Source organism: Crocodylus porosus, unplaced genomic scaffold (genome assembly GCF_001723895.1).
Source record: "Crocodylus porosus isolate Cpor-Errol unplaced genomic scaffold, CroPor_comp1, whole genome shotgun sequence".
Lineage (NCBI taxonomy): Eukaryota > Metazoa > Chordata > Crocodylia > Crocodylidae > Crocodylus > Crocodylus porosus.
Window position 1 is genome coordinate 54,055,628 of NW_017728947.1, and position 15,924 is coordinate 54,071,551.

Consider the following 15,924-nt stretch of genomic DNA (forward strand, 5'->3'; position numbering starts at 1 on the left):
CTGACTTCCTGCCCTTTGGGCAGGGGGCTGGACTCGATGATCTCCCGAGGTCCCTTCCAGCCCTAATGTCTATGAAATCTATGAAATCTATAAAACTGGAAAAGGAGAAATGCTGAAAAGGACAGTTCTGGGATTTTCAGTGAACCCTACTTTATTGTCATTCAAATAGAGACAGTCTTCACTGTGAATTAAAGTGCCTCTAGCTGGAATTGGCAGGCTATGAATACAGTAGATTTGGCTGCCTGCTCCCTTAAGCTAGGAAATGGACTTACCTTTCAAATACCTTTTATTCTCCTCCTTCTCCACCTGAACTTCCAAGCAGCACATTTCACGAGACTGAGAAAGACAATCAGTGAAAGAATGGATAATCACTAAGAAACCAAATTAAAGTGCTTCTAAAGGTTTGAAGGAAGAAGAATTAGCCGATGAATTCTTTCTATAATGTATGAAAGGTAGATTTGACATCACTGTCAGTGAGGACAGGATATCACCTGCAGGAGGGATCCAGAAGTTTGTTATTGCATAGAGAATGCAATGCTGAAATCCCTCCACTCCTAGACTGTAGGCATGTCCACCCTTTTCCCTATGGCAATGTTGTTACTGCACCATGCTTTAGTACTCCCAAAAGTACTAAAGCACAGCACAGTAACCACCCATATTGTGCTGTATGCACAGTGCATGGCTATTTTTAGCAGCTACTTAGCCATACTGGCACGCTAACGTAGTGGAGCATGCTGCTATGGCAAAGTAGCTGCTGGTCACATGTAGACACCCATGGATGCCACCACGATGTAGCATCATGTGTAGATGTGCCCTGTCTTCTTTATTTTAGGCCTGTGTTCCTATTTATCATGTTGGCTGTATATGGATGGATTTGGATTTGGCTCAGTTTTGGGCATGAAGGAATGAAATAATTTAAAGAAAGAAAAAAATAATGAAGAAATAAAGGAAAAACTCAAATTTGAACCTTACCACAAGGACACCATTTGTACTGAGGCTTTCAGGAGGCCCAGGACTGGAAAAATAGAACCAAAAAAAAATGTTTTAAACATAAAAATGTATTGAATTTAAGTATATTTTTTAAATGAGGGCTTGCAAGCATATAGTTAAAAGCAAACTGTTTTCCATGTTAATATATTATTGTCAAAACCTGTATTTTGAGAATCCTAATTTATGAAGTCCCATTAGCAGTGATTTTATATTTTCATCCAGATCGCTGTCAAAGATATTGTATAGCACTAGGTCAAGAACATATCCAAGCAGAACTCCACTGAAACTTCTGCATCAATTGATAAATTCCCATAGCAGCTTAACCAGTTTTTGCATGTCGCAGTTTTTTATTTGAATGTCATCTGACACTAAGTCAAATGACTTACAGAACCCTAATGATCATGTCAAAAGACCTACCTTTAGCAACTAAATTTGTGTTCTCACCAAAACTGACATCAAGTTTATTCAAGGAGACTGTTTTTGGATAAAATTATATTAGCAACATTAATTTAACTATCACCTTTTACTCTCCACTGATTGCTTCCCATATTGGCCTATTCATGATTCTATTTATCCTTTTTAATATTGGTACAATGTAAGTTATTTTGGGGAATTCCCCAGTATTTCAAGATTTGTAAAAAAAAAAAATGAACACTGGTGGCTCACGGAGTTCCTTTGCAATGCTCTCACATGCAAGTTATCTGGCCCTTCCAATTTTAAAATGTTTAGGGATCAGATCTTAGTTGTCACAGAGGGGGCAACAGCTATGTGAACCAGATCAATGGAATGGAGGCATGTTGGGAGATGGAGGTGAATTCAAAACAACTGAAGAAGAAAAGCAGCAGTCCCAAATCTCCACTTGCCAAAAGCAGATAAATTTCAAGACACCACATTCACATTTCAAGACAGCACATTCATGTTGATCCATATTTGTTATTACCATCTTACCAGATCCATACCCACACATCACTTTTGCATTTTACTCACATTTTTTCCATCTTAAATTCTACTTCCAAAGACTCCCATTTCTGAAAAGATTTCTGTTTCTGAAAAAAAGAAAGGGACAATAAATATTAATCATTTGTAACCATTCTGTTCAGTGTAGAACTATCCTAGCTTTTCTTTCTGGATAATTTTTCCCACCAGCCCCTTGATGGGATTTTATCAAAATAAATTCCCCTTTGTTGGTGGTCAATGAAAACGAGAATGAAATGGGGGTAAGCTTTGGAACCTGAGAAAGGGAACTTACATAAAATGACAATTTAACTTAGGAAATGCATGAGCTTTGTTCATGTTTTTCATCAAGCATTTTCCCTTTCTAGCAGGCAGTATTTGAGCAAGGTGAGAGTAAATTTAAGCTGAAGGAGGTAAAGCTATTCATCTGGAACACGTAAGATGAATAGCACTCACTGCAGACCTCAGTGATGGCAGGGTATCAATGCATTTTTGCTTCTCACACAGGTGGTGGTCTACCTGAGAGAGTAATTTTTTTCTCCTGAAGATACAAGAAGAGTTTATGCGTGTCACTGCTAACTAGCATTTAATGTCTCCCCATGCAAACACAACATCCAGTTAATACACGATGTAGATGGGGGCTGTAATAGACTCTTCAAGTCTTCCTGAAATTTCAGTCCTTACCTCTGATTTCAAAGAGAATGTTTCATGGGCTACCACTCCGGGCCTCACGTTAGCAACATCAAAGAGAACAGTGAACTGGATGTCATCTTTGGTGACCAGGTCCTTATCAAAGATAGTCAGTTCTAAGATATTCTGGGAATAAAAGAAGAGGTACGTCACAAGTCTGTTCTCTTTAAGAGCCACAAAACATTAGCTCATTTCTGCTGCAAATTCCTGTATCACTGTGGAGATAAAGGAAGGATAAAGGAAACAACATTCATGCACACATCTAGCAATGTGGGATTCAGGGCAAAATCCATATTGGCCCCATAAGTACCTCTACTAAAAGAACATAAATAGTGCTGGGAAACAAGGACCAAAACTCAGGTGTCCATCCTCACAGGTTATTGCCGTTATCACTAGGTTACTGTGTTAGGCTCCTTCTTGCTTGCTTTCTGTCTGGCCTCTGGACTCTGGCACCTTTGGCTGTACAGTGGCTCAGCTTCAACAGGAAGATAGAGCATACTTCAAACCAGACTATCCTGTAACCTAGTGGTTAGGGCCTGCTGGAAAGTGAGAGTTGAAAGTAATAATCCCCTCAGGCTCAGAGAGACCTAAACCCCAAGTCTTCTACTTCCTAGACCAGTGCATTTCCACTAAGCTCTTATAAGAAAGATGAGCAGTGGAGGCACCATCCCAATAGCCTCCTCCTTCAGCTGTGTGTACAAATAACTAACTAACTACAACACTTTGCACTGATATCAATGGGCATTTTTAGACATGCGCTGGGGGTGGGAGGTGGCGCTTTAATTAGAGAGGCTCCAAGAGCCGTTCTAATGAAAGTGCCCGCAGCATCTCATGCACTCAGCATCCCCTGCTTCAAAATGGCAGTGGGGGGCGCTTTAACTAAAGTTTGTTTGACAAGCTTTAGTTAAAGCACTCCTGCTGTCATTTTGAAGCACAGGAATGCTGAATACACAAGATGCCAAGGCTAATTAGCATGCTCCAGCAGACTCTGTTGAGTCTGCTTCAATGTACTGTAATTATAGCGTGTCAGAGCAGCATCCCTGAACGTCTACAGGAACCCAATGCTGTCAGTGTGGGTTAGGTGTGTCCTGAGGGCACCTAAAAGACTTGGGGCCACTGGAGAGACTGGTGAAACCTAGGTGTTGTCTGGCACCCTAATAGATTTGAGTGAATTTTGGATAAGAGCCAGGTCCTTAGGAATCGTTATCATTCAAAAGGCAGGTACTGAGTGAACCTAAGCTCTAAGGGTGTATACAGAAGTTGTTTTTCTTTTTTGCTATTTAAAGTATTTTATTGCCATGACTTAACAGAGATGCACAGCTTTACAGCACTTTAAAAATGTGTACAGTGCTTTAAATTACCCCTTGTTCAATGAGGTATTACATTTGAAGCACTCTATTTTACAGCACTTCAGCAGCCTGCAGCACTTGAAATAACTTCTGTACGCTGGTCTAATTTCTGACCAGTGGAGAAGCCCCAGGAGGCTTTATAGTGCTATAAACATGCTGTAAACCATAGCGCTGTAAGATGTGCACAGAGCACTTCTGTACACACCTTGAACATTTTTGGGTCTGCTGCAGCACAGGTGTCCTGTATCACTTTTTGCCTTTTAAGCATTTTTATTATCCTTAAGATTAGGCTTTTTGTTTACTAATGAGGATTTGGCCCTCGGGTATTAATTAAATTTAATTCCAAGAATCTGGATGGGATACTGTGAATGATGGTCTTTGAAATTATGTTTTGTAGAATTCTAAATATGCTGATCTGGAGAAGATGCTCTCACTCCCAATGCTCCTTGTCCCTAGTCCAGAAACCTATACCTTCAATTTTTCCAAAACAAAGATGGTCCTAAGAAAGCCACTCCTCTCTGCTACTTTCTTTTACATGATCCACAGCAAGTTCTGTCTCGCAAGTATTTCCCTAATTTGTTTAGCACATTTGATCTCCAGAACTAGAAATGAAGCCTCTGGGCTTTTCAGGAGAATGAATTCTCATTTTCTTAACCACCTTGACTTCAGTCTGGATCCTGAAGTAGAAAGTCTCATTCCAGACGGGGTCATTGGAGTTCTCAATGGTTTGGGTCTGGAACTTTCCATTTGAAGCTGTTGGCAGCCACAGGCTCACGTAGCAATCAGAAGCAGTCGCTGAAGCAGAAAAAGACATGATATAGCAATAGTGTATATCAATACTTCAGACTTGTTTCAGCCTCAGAAGCAAATGGCAACACTCAGCAGCCTTAGGGCAGGGAGGAAGAGCTGTCCTTTTGACAGAGTAGAATTTCTTTTGAAGGCAGGAATTGCTGATGGTACAGAACTGTACATTACTGCTCACGTTACTAATGCTCTACTGAAAACAATGACATGACTAATACACATCTGCATTAGACACTTGTTGGACAATCTGGCCCACAAGGTAAGTCTCTTTCCAGGTACAAACTTTATACTACAACAGTGGTTTTGAAATATTTTTAAATGTTACCATGTAAATCTGGAGATCTATGCATGCTTATATTTGAATCATTAACAGCGTGTGCTCCTGGCGGCTGTGGGGGCGCAGCAGTGGCAGGAGTGCAGTGGTGGTAGCGGGAGCAGTGGGAACGCAGTGGCGGTAAGTCGGGGAGCTCCCGCAGATGCTGCCAGTGCTGTCAGCAGCAGGAGGGGCGAGCGCTGCCACGCTCGGGGGTGCGCTGCCACGCGCAGGGGGTGCACATGCACCTGCATGCACCCCCTATGCATCACCCCTGAGTTGAATCACTCAGCTGACTTTTTGCTCAAGAGATTGACTAGAAAATTTCCGAGACATAAAGGGCAACTCAGTGATACACATTGCTGGTCACTCTTATGGTCAACTAGCAGGTGATCCTGCTCATCTCTGTGAAGAGAAATGTATTCTATACCTCACCTGCAGTGGACTGTCTTGTTTAGCTGGACAAATCAACGATGCTTTCATTAGATGCAGGAGAGGAGTTCGAAGCATGTGGAAAAGGGGTCTTAAGGTGTTTGTCTTACTGAGATTGCTATAAAAGATCTCTACAAATGGGCAACAACAAGTGTCCCAGAGTACATATTTCCAAAGGGGTCACTGCTGAGGAAAGAAATGGAGGAAATGCGAATAAAAAAAAAGGGTTGCAAGAGAGGTCCATTTTAGCTGTGGATTCAGCATATGCCTAGGGCTGGCCCTGCAGGTCACTTTTTCTTATCAAGGACAAATCAGTCATTCTGTGTAGCTGAGAATCTGGCACTACAAAGACCCCAAAATATAGAGGAGTTTGCAATGCTCAGAATTGTCTAGTTTACCCCGAGATACACTCCTAGGATATGCCTGTATCACAAAATGCCATCTCACAAGAGTAAATGAGCCTGGACACAATTCCATGCTGGCCATACTATTCTGCTTCCATTACTTAAGCTAGGTTTAAAAAGTATCTCCATGTGGCACCGTGCTGTGCAGTGAGGCTATCTGAGGCACTCTGACTGCTCATGGTAGGCAATGAAAACCTTTGATAGCATATTTGTAGCACCCCAGCTGTCTGGTGTGACTCCAATCTATGATTTAATTTATAGACATGTGAAAATCAGAAACTACTCCAAGCTGATTAACCAAGCGCAATGTCGTGCTTTGCTGCTTTACATTTTTCATCTAATACAATCACAAGGAAACTTAGACGGTAGTTTGCTGTCCCACTAAATAGATTCCAACTACTCCCTCTACTCTGCTAATATTTCAGGTGCTTCAGGGCACCCAACAAAAATCCAGGTCTGTTACTTCATTACACTACATTTACGTGTTGCTCACAATCCATAAACTATGGAGAAGACAGAAGGAAGACTACAACTCACCTAGGTCCCTTGATGTAATGTTCCTGGCTCGTATGACTCCTACAGAAAGCAGGCAGTTGGAAGAGCTTTTTGTCTGCAGAGAAACCAAGTAAAATGCATGTCATCAACATAAAATATGGAAAATAAGCATATTTCAAAAAAGAGTAAGGGAAAAGGCCTCTCCCTTTGCTGGTTTTCTGTTGTCAACTTTTAGAGTGGAAAGCTATTTATAACCCACCAGAGACCCCACTTTCTTTCAAATGGTTTCCTTATTACCCAGTTCATTTAGAAATGAAGAAACTGTATACTAATGGGAATAAATGATGCCTATGACAGGCTGTTTAGGTGAATGGAGGCACATGGACGAAGGAAGTATAGGCCCAGCTTCCAATCAGGAACAACATTTGCAGTCATCTTACAGCCCCTGCCCCTTCAGATCTCCTGGGTGCATTTGTGACTGTGGAATATGACTGCACTGAAAGTCCGCTGACAGCTTTGTACTACAGACCCATGTTGGGTCAGAAATGGGGCTAGCATAATATCAGGACAAACAGCATGCAGCTATCAGCATGAGTTCCAGTTAGGTATTTACACTGGATCTCATAATGATTTCTGGGCACCTAATACAGGCTTCTGGTCTTGTCTTGACACTGTATTACGAAAGTACTTCGCTAGGTTCTAGGAACTGGGTCCAGGTGTGTGTGGACAAAACAGGGTGTTTCATCTACACACACTAGGTGTGTGTAGATGAAACACATGCCCTAAATTGAAGTGATGGGTTTTAAAAAAAAACACTGCAATTTAGGGCTGATTAAACCTCTTTGTTGTGCACACACCCCACTGACTTACCTGCCTCTCTGGCGGTGGGGAGGGGAGGACGAGCTGCCAGTGGGCGGAGCGGTCCCTGAGCTGCAGTAGGGGGGACTGGTACTTCCCTCTGAGGCAGTGGCAGCCCCCCCCCACAAGCTACACCCACCCTTAAGCACCCAGCTCCGGCAGTCCTGCGGGGCACCACAGCCATGGAGGGAAGCACCAGGCTCCCATGCAGCTTAGGCAGGCAGGTAGGCTCCAGAGGGCGGGGGGGAGGTTGGGGGAGAAAGATCAGGCTCACCGCTTTTCTTGGGCAGAGCCTGCTTTCCCAGGCTGCTGCCAGGCTGCTTGCAGGGCTTCCTGCAAAGCCTCAGAGCTGCACGGACCCCGGGGCTTCACTCTGTGGCTGTAGGGGCAGCAAACTAAAAGTCCTCGAAGGAGTTTTAGGTTGCTGCGCTCCAAGTCATTTAAGGTTCATTACGCCACCAAATTTCCTACAGCAACTGGAATTAACGTGCAATACACTGCCAAGACATGCCAATATTGACACCATTAAAATGGTGCAAAATCATTAAGACCACTTTTAAGTGTTGTGCATGCATGTCTCTTGTTTCATCTACACACAATTAGCATGCCTTAAGGTGGACCCAGTTCACTATGTCTTCTTTGAGGCATGCAAATGACTCTGCTAATAACAGTTGTCTGTACAAACTGAATGCCCTTGGATTCATTAATCACACCTTTAATTAACTCAGATTAATTTTGCTGTATAAACAAGCCCTTGGAATCATTCATTTCTTACCCTATAAAACCCCAGGACCCTTGTCATAGCTTTTTGCCATTTTGACTGATCAAGGCATTTTTTCCTGTGAATGCAGGCTGCCTCTCTCACAGTTGTCTGTTACCCAAGTATGTTTTATTCCAGTTCAGGGTGAAAGCAAATTTCAATATGTTTAGCTTTGCCACAAAGTGGAAATTCCAAATTTCCCTCAAGCGTTCCTCTCATTAGATTGCAACAGTTTGACATGAATCTTCCCTGCAAATACTTACTTAGCGTAGAAACACTTACTGTATTATACAGTCAGCACTTCTGGCAGATTTCATTAACAGGAAATACAGGATTTCATGCCAACCATACAGCTAAATAGTTTTAATTAATATGCTAATTAAACATGTTACATACTCAACTCTAACTCTTGCACTATATGTATAATATATAATTGACTATACTTGTTGCACAATATGAACTGAATTTTCCTCTCAGGTGTTGCCTTCACTGGAGAAATAGACCACCTTTGTAAATAACAACTGTTCCCCTCTGATTTGCAAACACGTCTCACATTCATATACAGAAATGCTAAGCACAACAAATGACCATGGAAAAACACAACCTCTAATTTTGCATGACAATTTATATTGACTTATCTAGGTATAGAATTCTGCATTCTACATAAATACATTTGTGCAGTAGTTCATAACACATTGCCTAATCTCAGGGGGTTTCTTTTTGTTAATTACTTACTTCCAGTACTGAACCCATTCTAGCAATGCATAGGAGCCAAAGAGGTAATAAGTATTGCATGCAATACAAGAGTCAAAATATCACCTGCTCAATGGATATCTTTTTATTCATGTTGAGACCCACAACATCCTCCTTTCTTAAGACAAGACTCTGGGACCTGTACAATATTTGTACAATAAATGTACTACAAATCTAAATTGATAAACAGGTGTCATGGCACTTTCCCCAGTTTCATCAAGCTGCATATCGTTTAATAAGTTGGAAATCGACATTGCTCACCAATTCCCAGGTACTCTTAGAGTAAATTATTTCCTCATATCTAGTGTCAACCTAAGGAGGAAGAGTTTGGTCTTCTTTCTTCATAGAAGGGTAAGATTATGTTATCAAGGTGGTAAAGGTCCCTAAGTAAACATACAGCTTGCATCAGTATGTTCCAATTGCTATTCCTGTAAAGGTGTTTTCTGAGTTGGACGCGTAGTTCATTCTGTATTGTTTGGATGGAACAAAATCCAGGAACTGAACTGGCACTGCAAGAAGTCTTGTTTGTCACCTCTTCCCTTAACTATTGTAAACTCCTGTTTGTTCATGCGAACCTAAAATCCACCCCCACCCCTCCCCCTTGGATCAGAGAGTACAATGACAGGTATCAATCAAGTAATTATATGAAAAAATATGAAATGTCAAGGGTAGCTTCATGTGCCAAAATATAAAGCTCTACCTATCCTTTCATTTGGGCCAAATCCAGGGCTATGCTAGAGACTACTCATCCTTACTTGTATGTCTCAATTTTGAGTCAAGTTTAAGGTCACAGTTCTTTTCTTCAGGTTGTTTAATGGCCCAGGCCTGACATCTAAAAGATAATTGAAGACCCTGGGATGAAGAGCAGAGTGAACTCCACTACTCAGGTACAACAGAACCCTCTAGCTCAGGTGTAGAGCTCATTTGTGCAGGATAGGGTTACCATACGTCCCGGTTTTCCCGGACAAGTCCTCTTTTTTGGTCCCCTATGCTGCATCTGGGTGGGTTGTTTAAATAAGAGCAAAATGTCTGGGTTTTTTGCTGTTCCTCTGCCCTCTCAGGCTAGCTGCTTGCAACTGGAAGCAGCGGGCAAGGTGATTGGCTGTCCTGACCCCAACAGCCAATCACCTTGCAGTAGAGCACAGGAACAGCAAAAAATAGCCAGGAGAAGGAAAGGATGGAGAGAGCAACATGGGTTGGGCAGCAGGGCTGGGGGCAGGGGATATGGGTTGGAAGTGAGGGCCACCAGCAGGGCTGGGGGGCAGGGAGCTATGGCCAGGGGTAAGGTGCATCACTGGGTAGGGAGGCCATGGGTGGGGAGTGAGGGGCACCAGCAGGGTTTACAGGGGCAGGGGCTGCAGATCGGGGGTGAGAGGCACTGCCTGAGCTGCTGGTGGGATGCAGGTCAGGGGTGAGGAGTACCAGCACAGCTGGGTGGGGGGGGCCAGGGGATGCGGGTTGGGAGTGAGGGGCACCGGCAGGGCTGGGAGAGGTGCAGGGAGCTGCAGGTCTGGAGTGAGGGACACCCACCAAGGCCAAGTGTGGATTGGGAGTGAGGAGCATGGGGGATGGGATGGATGACTGCAAGTTGGGTATTCAAGGCACTGGCAGGGGGCTGTGGGTTGTGAGTAAGGGACACAAGTCAGTGGTGGGGGGCAGGGTACTGCCATTTGGGAGTGAGGGGTACTGGCAGTGCTGGGGTCAGTGTGTCCGGAGTTAGGGGCAGCAGCAGGGATGGGGGGGATGTGGTTTGTTGGTGAGGGGCAACAGAATGGGCAGGGGCAGGGCACCAGCATGTCACTGCCCATCCCCAAGATCATATTCTGTCACCCCCCTCCCCCCACGTGGACAGGTGTCCTCTTTTTTGGATCTGGAAATATGCAGGAACTAGTTTGAGAGCTGGTCCAAGATTAGGACATGGACTCCCACAAGAACCAAGATTCATCACAAATGTCACCATTTTTTATTCCAAATTCAAAGTTCACTTTCTCGACTTACCTCCTCTAACATAAATATCTAATATGGTGTACATTTACAAAATAAAGGCCTTTCAAGATAAGTCATAACATAGCAAATACAGTTCTCTATATGGAAAGAAAGGCTACATGATCTGTGACAATTGGTAATAACCTCACTTACTGTACTTCTAAAAGGTGCTTAAGGATAAATTTGTGAAGTGGTTTAGGCAGGACTCAGTCACCTGACTTCCCCTTTAGGTGCCATAATAAAAAATGTAGGCCTGAATCACTCTCTTAGCTACTATCTAATGCCACAGCTATTAACACTACCAGCACATAGGCAGCCAGACATAATGACAGGAGCAGAGATTTTGGAACTGGAATCACACAGTCAAAGGAGAAACTGAGCTCAGCAGCCAGGGTCAGGAAGGCAGAGGCCAGGAGCAAAATGTCCAGGAACAAGATGTAGAGCCCAAAGACATGTTTGTTGAACAACCTACAGACTGTTGCTTCTGGTGGGCTTAAATAGGGGCCCTGCTGCCTCCTCAGCCGGGGGAGTACAGTCACGGCTGGCCTAACACACCGCAGCTGGTCAATCGGCCCAGGCCTGGCTGCCTGTTCTAACTCCTGATAGAAGGTACCTAAACTCTGTAGGTACCTCAGTTTCTAGCATGAAGGTTATGTAGGCAATCTCTGACTAAACCATCCCAGACAATGCTGGCCTAACCTGTACTTAAAAACTGGAAGTGATAGATATTTCACAGGATCTCTACATGATGTGTTCCAGTGCTTAAACACCCTCAAATTTTTTTAAAAACCTTCCTCATATCTAAAATAAATTTTCATTTTTGCAATTTTGGCCTATTATTTCTTTTCCCTTCCCCTGCTGACACAGGGAATAGTTGGTCACCATCCTCTTTATAACAGCCTTTTTTGTATTTAAAGATTGTTCGCAAGCCCCCCTCAGTCTTCTCTCCTCAGGTGCCTATAGACATGCTCAAGAGGGCGGGGGGGGGGGGGTGGGGAGGGTGTGTTTTAATTAGATTGGTTCCCAAAGAACTGCTTTAATTAAAATGCCTCACAGCCATGTGTATTAAGCATCCTGAATTTCAAAATGGCCACGGGGGTGCTTTAACTAATATTCTTTCAATGAGTTGTAGTTGAAGTGTCCCTGTGGCCATTTCGAACATGGGACGTTTAATACATGTGACAGTGAGGCACACTGAAGCATTCTAGTTAGAACATGTCAGAGGGAAATACCCTCTATCTGTTGCATCTCCCTCTCTTTTGAAACATGGGAAAATAACCTGGACTGTTAACAATTCTGCTTACTTGTCATAAAAAGTGTCTCAATGGATACTTAAAGTGCCACTTACTATTAGGAAAACTCAAGTCCAAACATGGTGAACGTCCATGAGGACTGTGGAGGCTACAGACATTACCTTAAAGACACAATCTCTGTGCTACATTCAACCGGCAGTGATTCAATCTGCAACTTGAGTGACAAAGTGCAAGCCACACAAGAGCTTCCAGATGAGAACTCTTAACAGTCTCTCCTACTACAGGGTCTCTGATCATCATTAAGGAAGCGAAGATAGTTGAGATTTTCTTACCTTATATGATGAGTCCCCCATTACTTACAAGATGAGGAGGATGATTGCAAAATCCCAACTAGCACTTGAGTAACAGATCTGTTGGCTGAGAGGAACATTCACAGCTTGTTCTTCTTTATACTGACACATCCCAAGGGATAAGTAATTATTCAGACTCTGAACTCCACCCTCTGACTCCTCCATGTGGAGAAAACAGTCTATGAGTGCACCAATAACATCTTCAATAGCACAAATGTTGCAGCTATTTTCATTTTGGGGGATTTTCATTTTGATTAAAGTGTTATATAACATCATTCATGTTTCCATATATGTGTCTGGGGGGTGTCCTTGAAAAGCTGATACATCTGATTTTGCTTTGATACAAAAGTTTTAAAGAATTTCCTACTAAAGCAGCACCTTTAATTGTCTTCAATACTGATGCTTCAAGATGAGCGCTAAGGAAGCACATTAATACTTCCTTAGTATTAACTGCTGCAGCACATCCCTGAAGCTGTGAGGATACAGTACAGACATGTCTCTTAGGGTTTATCTGCACCAGGGCTCTCCAGCTTTGGTGCGGCTGGTGGCTGCAGATGGTGTCAGCATGTGCCAAAAGTCAGCATTGCTGTGGGGCAGCTGTCCCAGAATCCACCCCACCACACCAGCCATGCCAGTGCCACAGAGACCCGCACTGGCAGCCTGCTACCTCCCTACCCTCCGCTGCACAGCAGTGGAAGAGGCCATATTTTAAGAGCTCATGGACTACATGCAGCTCTCAAGTTGCCTGTTGGACAGCCCTGTCTAACTACAGTCCTGCTGTGACAGTCACTTGTGTGGACATACTCAAGCTAGCTTTAAACTAGTGGGGTCAGGTACTGGTATCAGTACAGCCACAACAGCACCAGGATGAGCATAGGCTGCAAAGTCCACCTGAAGAGCAGCATAATCCTAAAACAGTTTGCATACACTGCACTCTGTGGTGTTGCAGCATTCAGAATAGATTATTTTAATACACCCAGCACCTGAGGCAGTTTAAAACTAGTTCAGGTAAGTCTACCACAGTGAACTGAGAAGCCATAGGAGAAAAGGCAGTGATAAAGTCACAGGTGGAAGAGGAAGAAATACAAAAGCAGAGAAGACAGAGACAAGTTAACCCATTAAAAGTGAAGTGTGTGTTAAGAAACAGAACTGCAGGTGAAAAACAGAGTAGCTACAACCAGGAGACCCAGACTTCATTGAAAAACAAAGGGAATACACCATCTCAAGAGCAGCTGTAAAAGATAAAAGAGCTGCCCACTAGTCATAGAATTAGAAAGAAAATAACAAAGCAAAGGAGCAATGGCTATTTTCAGAGGCAATTGCCCTTTTTTTTTCTAGCAAATTAGGATGGCCAAAATACATAAGACATTTTGTGCTGCATCAGCCCTTGTCAACAAGCATGATGGGAGGAATCAAGCACATTTCTTCATTGGCACAGGGAAGGTAAGACAGATAACAAAGAGGTGATTTCAGGCCTCAATATAGATCTGAAAAAGTACAGAGTGCAGAAAGCAAGGCAAAGAGCATCAATTATATTAAAAAACAGGCAAAATTAAAAAGCCATGTCTAAAGCAAACAAAAGAAAGAAGCACAATGCATTAGGGAGGCTGCTTACTAGGGAGCTCACCAGTTCTGAATGTCTACCCTGCCCTCTACATAACATTTATGATTACATCGTGTTGGGTGCAAATCAGTGTGTTCTAGATGCTCATAAAATAAAAATAGATTTGTGATTATGATTTATGAAGGGTGTTTCTGCAGCAGAAAGAGAAAAGAGCTGTTAGAAGGCACTAAGGCTTAGTATTGTATATCTCCTTACATCCAACCTCTTGCTTTATTTCTTGGCTATCAAGAAAGCACATTTTGGTGTCATATAGAAGCATCGCTCTTTTTTTCTGTCTATATTCCAAGCACTATTATGAATATTCTGGGGAAAGAAAAAGAAACCAAACGTAAGAAATGTCAGTCAAATCATGTAACACTCAGGAGCACACAGATATTAATGAGGAGGGTGATATAAGAACCTATAAAGACTAGGAGGGGAGTAACCCAATCCTTTTTCCAATACACGAGAGCTACGTTTTACTTATTGCAATACTCCAGTTAATACAACCTGTCACTTTTCAGCCCCTACCAAGTCACCACCCACAATGACAGCTCTGCTGTTCCTGACCATGAGTCCTGAAATAAAATGGTGCTGACCTCATACAGCAGGGAGATTACTTTGCTGCCAGTATGAATTTTAAAATATTATTAAGAGCATACTTATGAAAGGTACTAAACTGAGATCCTTGTGTAATGAAGGATGTTATTTATTGAGGCAATGGCACCTGCAGAGCAAAGCTGCTTCATAATGTGGCTTAACCCTAATTTAGAAAGAATGCTCCCAAAGCTGGAAGGATAGTTAAAAAGTGTCTGAAAGCTTGTAATTCCTTTGTGCTAATGGCCCCTGAAATAAGACTGCTTGTTAATGCAGTGGTTCTCAAACTTTTTAGACTCGAGTCATCTCTGGATAGAGATTCACAGCACACCTCACAAAACACCAACTCTTTAAGTTTTCACTCTTTTTTTGACTACAGAAAAATAATACAGCACTTTTTCTGTTGCAAAGAACTCAGAAAGATCACAACTATGGATTTCTATTTGAAATCTTTGGGTTTATCTTGTGAATCATGCTTGCAAACCTCACAGTGCTAACATTGTCTGGCATGCCACAGCACCCTTGAAAGGATCTCAAGCCCAGGCACCCTGGTTGAGAATCACTGCATTAGTGGAATACTTATCTGCAAGGACCTGGATTCAGAACTTAATTTATATCACGTAAGGTGCAGAATAGATTGGAACACTCCCAAACAATTTCTAACATTTCAACAAAACAAAAATAAAAATAGTATCTTGGTACAATCCAAACCAAAAAGTTTTGTTTCATTTTAAGGTTATATAAACCCTTTCCAAAACCTTTTTCATTTTTTAAACTTCTAACCCAAAAAGCCATTTGAAAAAAAATCAAAAATAGCATTTTTAAAGTGTCAAAATAAAACATTCCAAAATGGGAACATTTTAAAAATGTTAAATTGTCATGGTATTTTGAAAAGTCCCTCAATTGCCATTGCTTTTTGGCCAAAACTATTTTGTGTTTTTATACCTGCATTTGTCAATAGGTTCAATCCCTTCAAACTCCATTAACAGTGAATTTACTATGTACTGCTGAATAGTAATCTGATGGAGCTCTCTTCAGTGGCAAATACCTTATCTAATTTTTTAGATATGAATCTGCTTTTTCAGAAAAAAAGAGTTCTATATATCTTTGTTTTGCTCTCCCAGAACAAAACAATCACCACTTTCTGTGCAAATCTAACAAGGTACCCAAAAGCCTGTCTGTGTCCCTCCCAGCTATGAAGTTGGTCCAAAAAAAGATATCACCCACAAAAATCTATTGCAAACAAAAGCATTTGTCACTTGTTCTTTAACCTATATTTTGTCAATGAGAAAACATGATTAGGTAATGGGAAACTGTATGTGCAAAGTGTAAT

The 15,924-nt window shown here is 42.3% G+C and overlaps 1 protein-coding gene across 1 annotated transcript in view; it reads right to left on the reverse strand.

Moving 5' to 3' along the window:
* LOC109321069 (cytosolic phospholipase A2 beta-like) overlaps positions 1-12,847 on the reverse strand; it is a 52,563-nt gene extending 39,716 nt beyond the window's left edge. Inside the window, exons 1-7 of the mRNA XM_019551373.1 lie at positions 12,374-12,847; positions 6,474-6,546; positions 4,642-4,778; positions 2,629-2,760; positions 1,978-2,036; positions 973-1,015; positions 273-336 (exon numbers count right to left, since the gene is read on the reverse strand). Coding sequence (XP_019406918.1) covers positions 273-336; positions 973-1,015; positions 1,978-2,036; positions 2,629-2,760; positions 4,642-4,778; positions 6,474-6,546; positions 12,374-12,394 — 529 coding nt within the window. The 5' untranslated portion in view covers positions 12,395-12,847. The remainder of the gene's footprint in view (positions 1-272; positions 337-972; positions 1,016-1,977; positions 2,037-2,628; positions 2,761-4,641; positions 4,779-6,473; positions 6,547-12,373) is intronic.
* Positions 12,848-15,924: the final 3,077 nt, after the last annotated feature.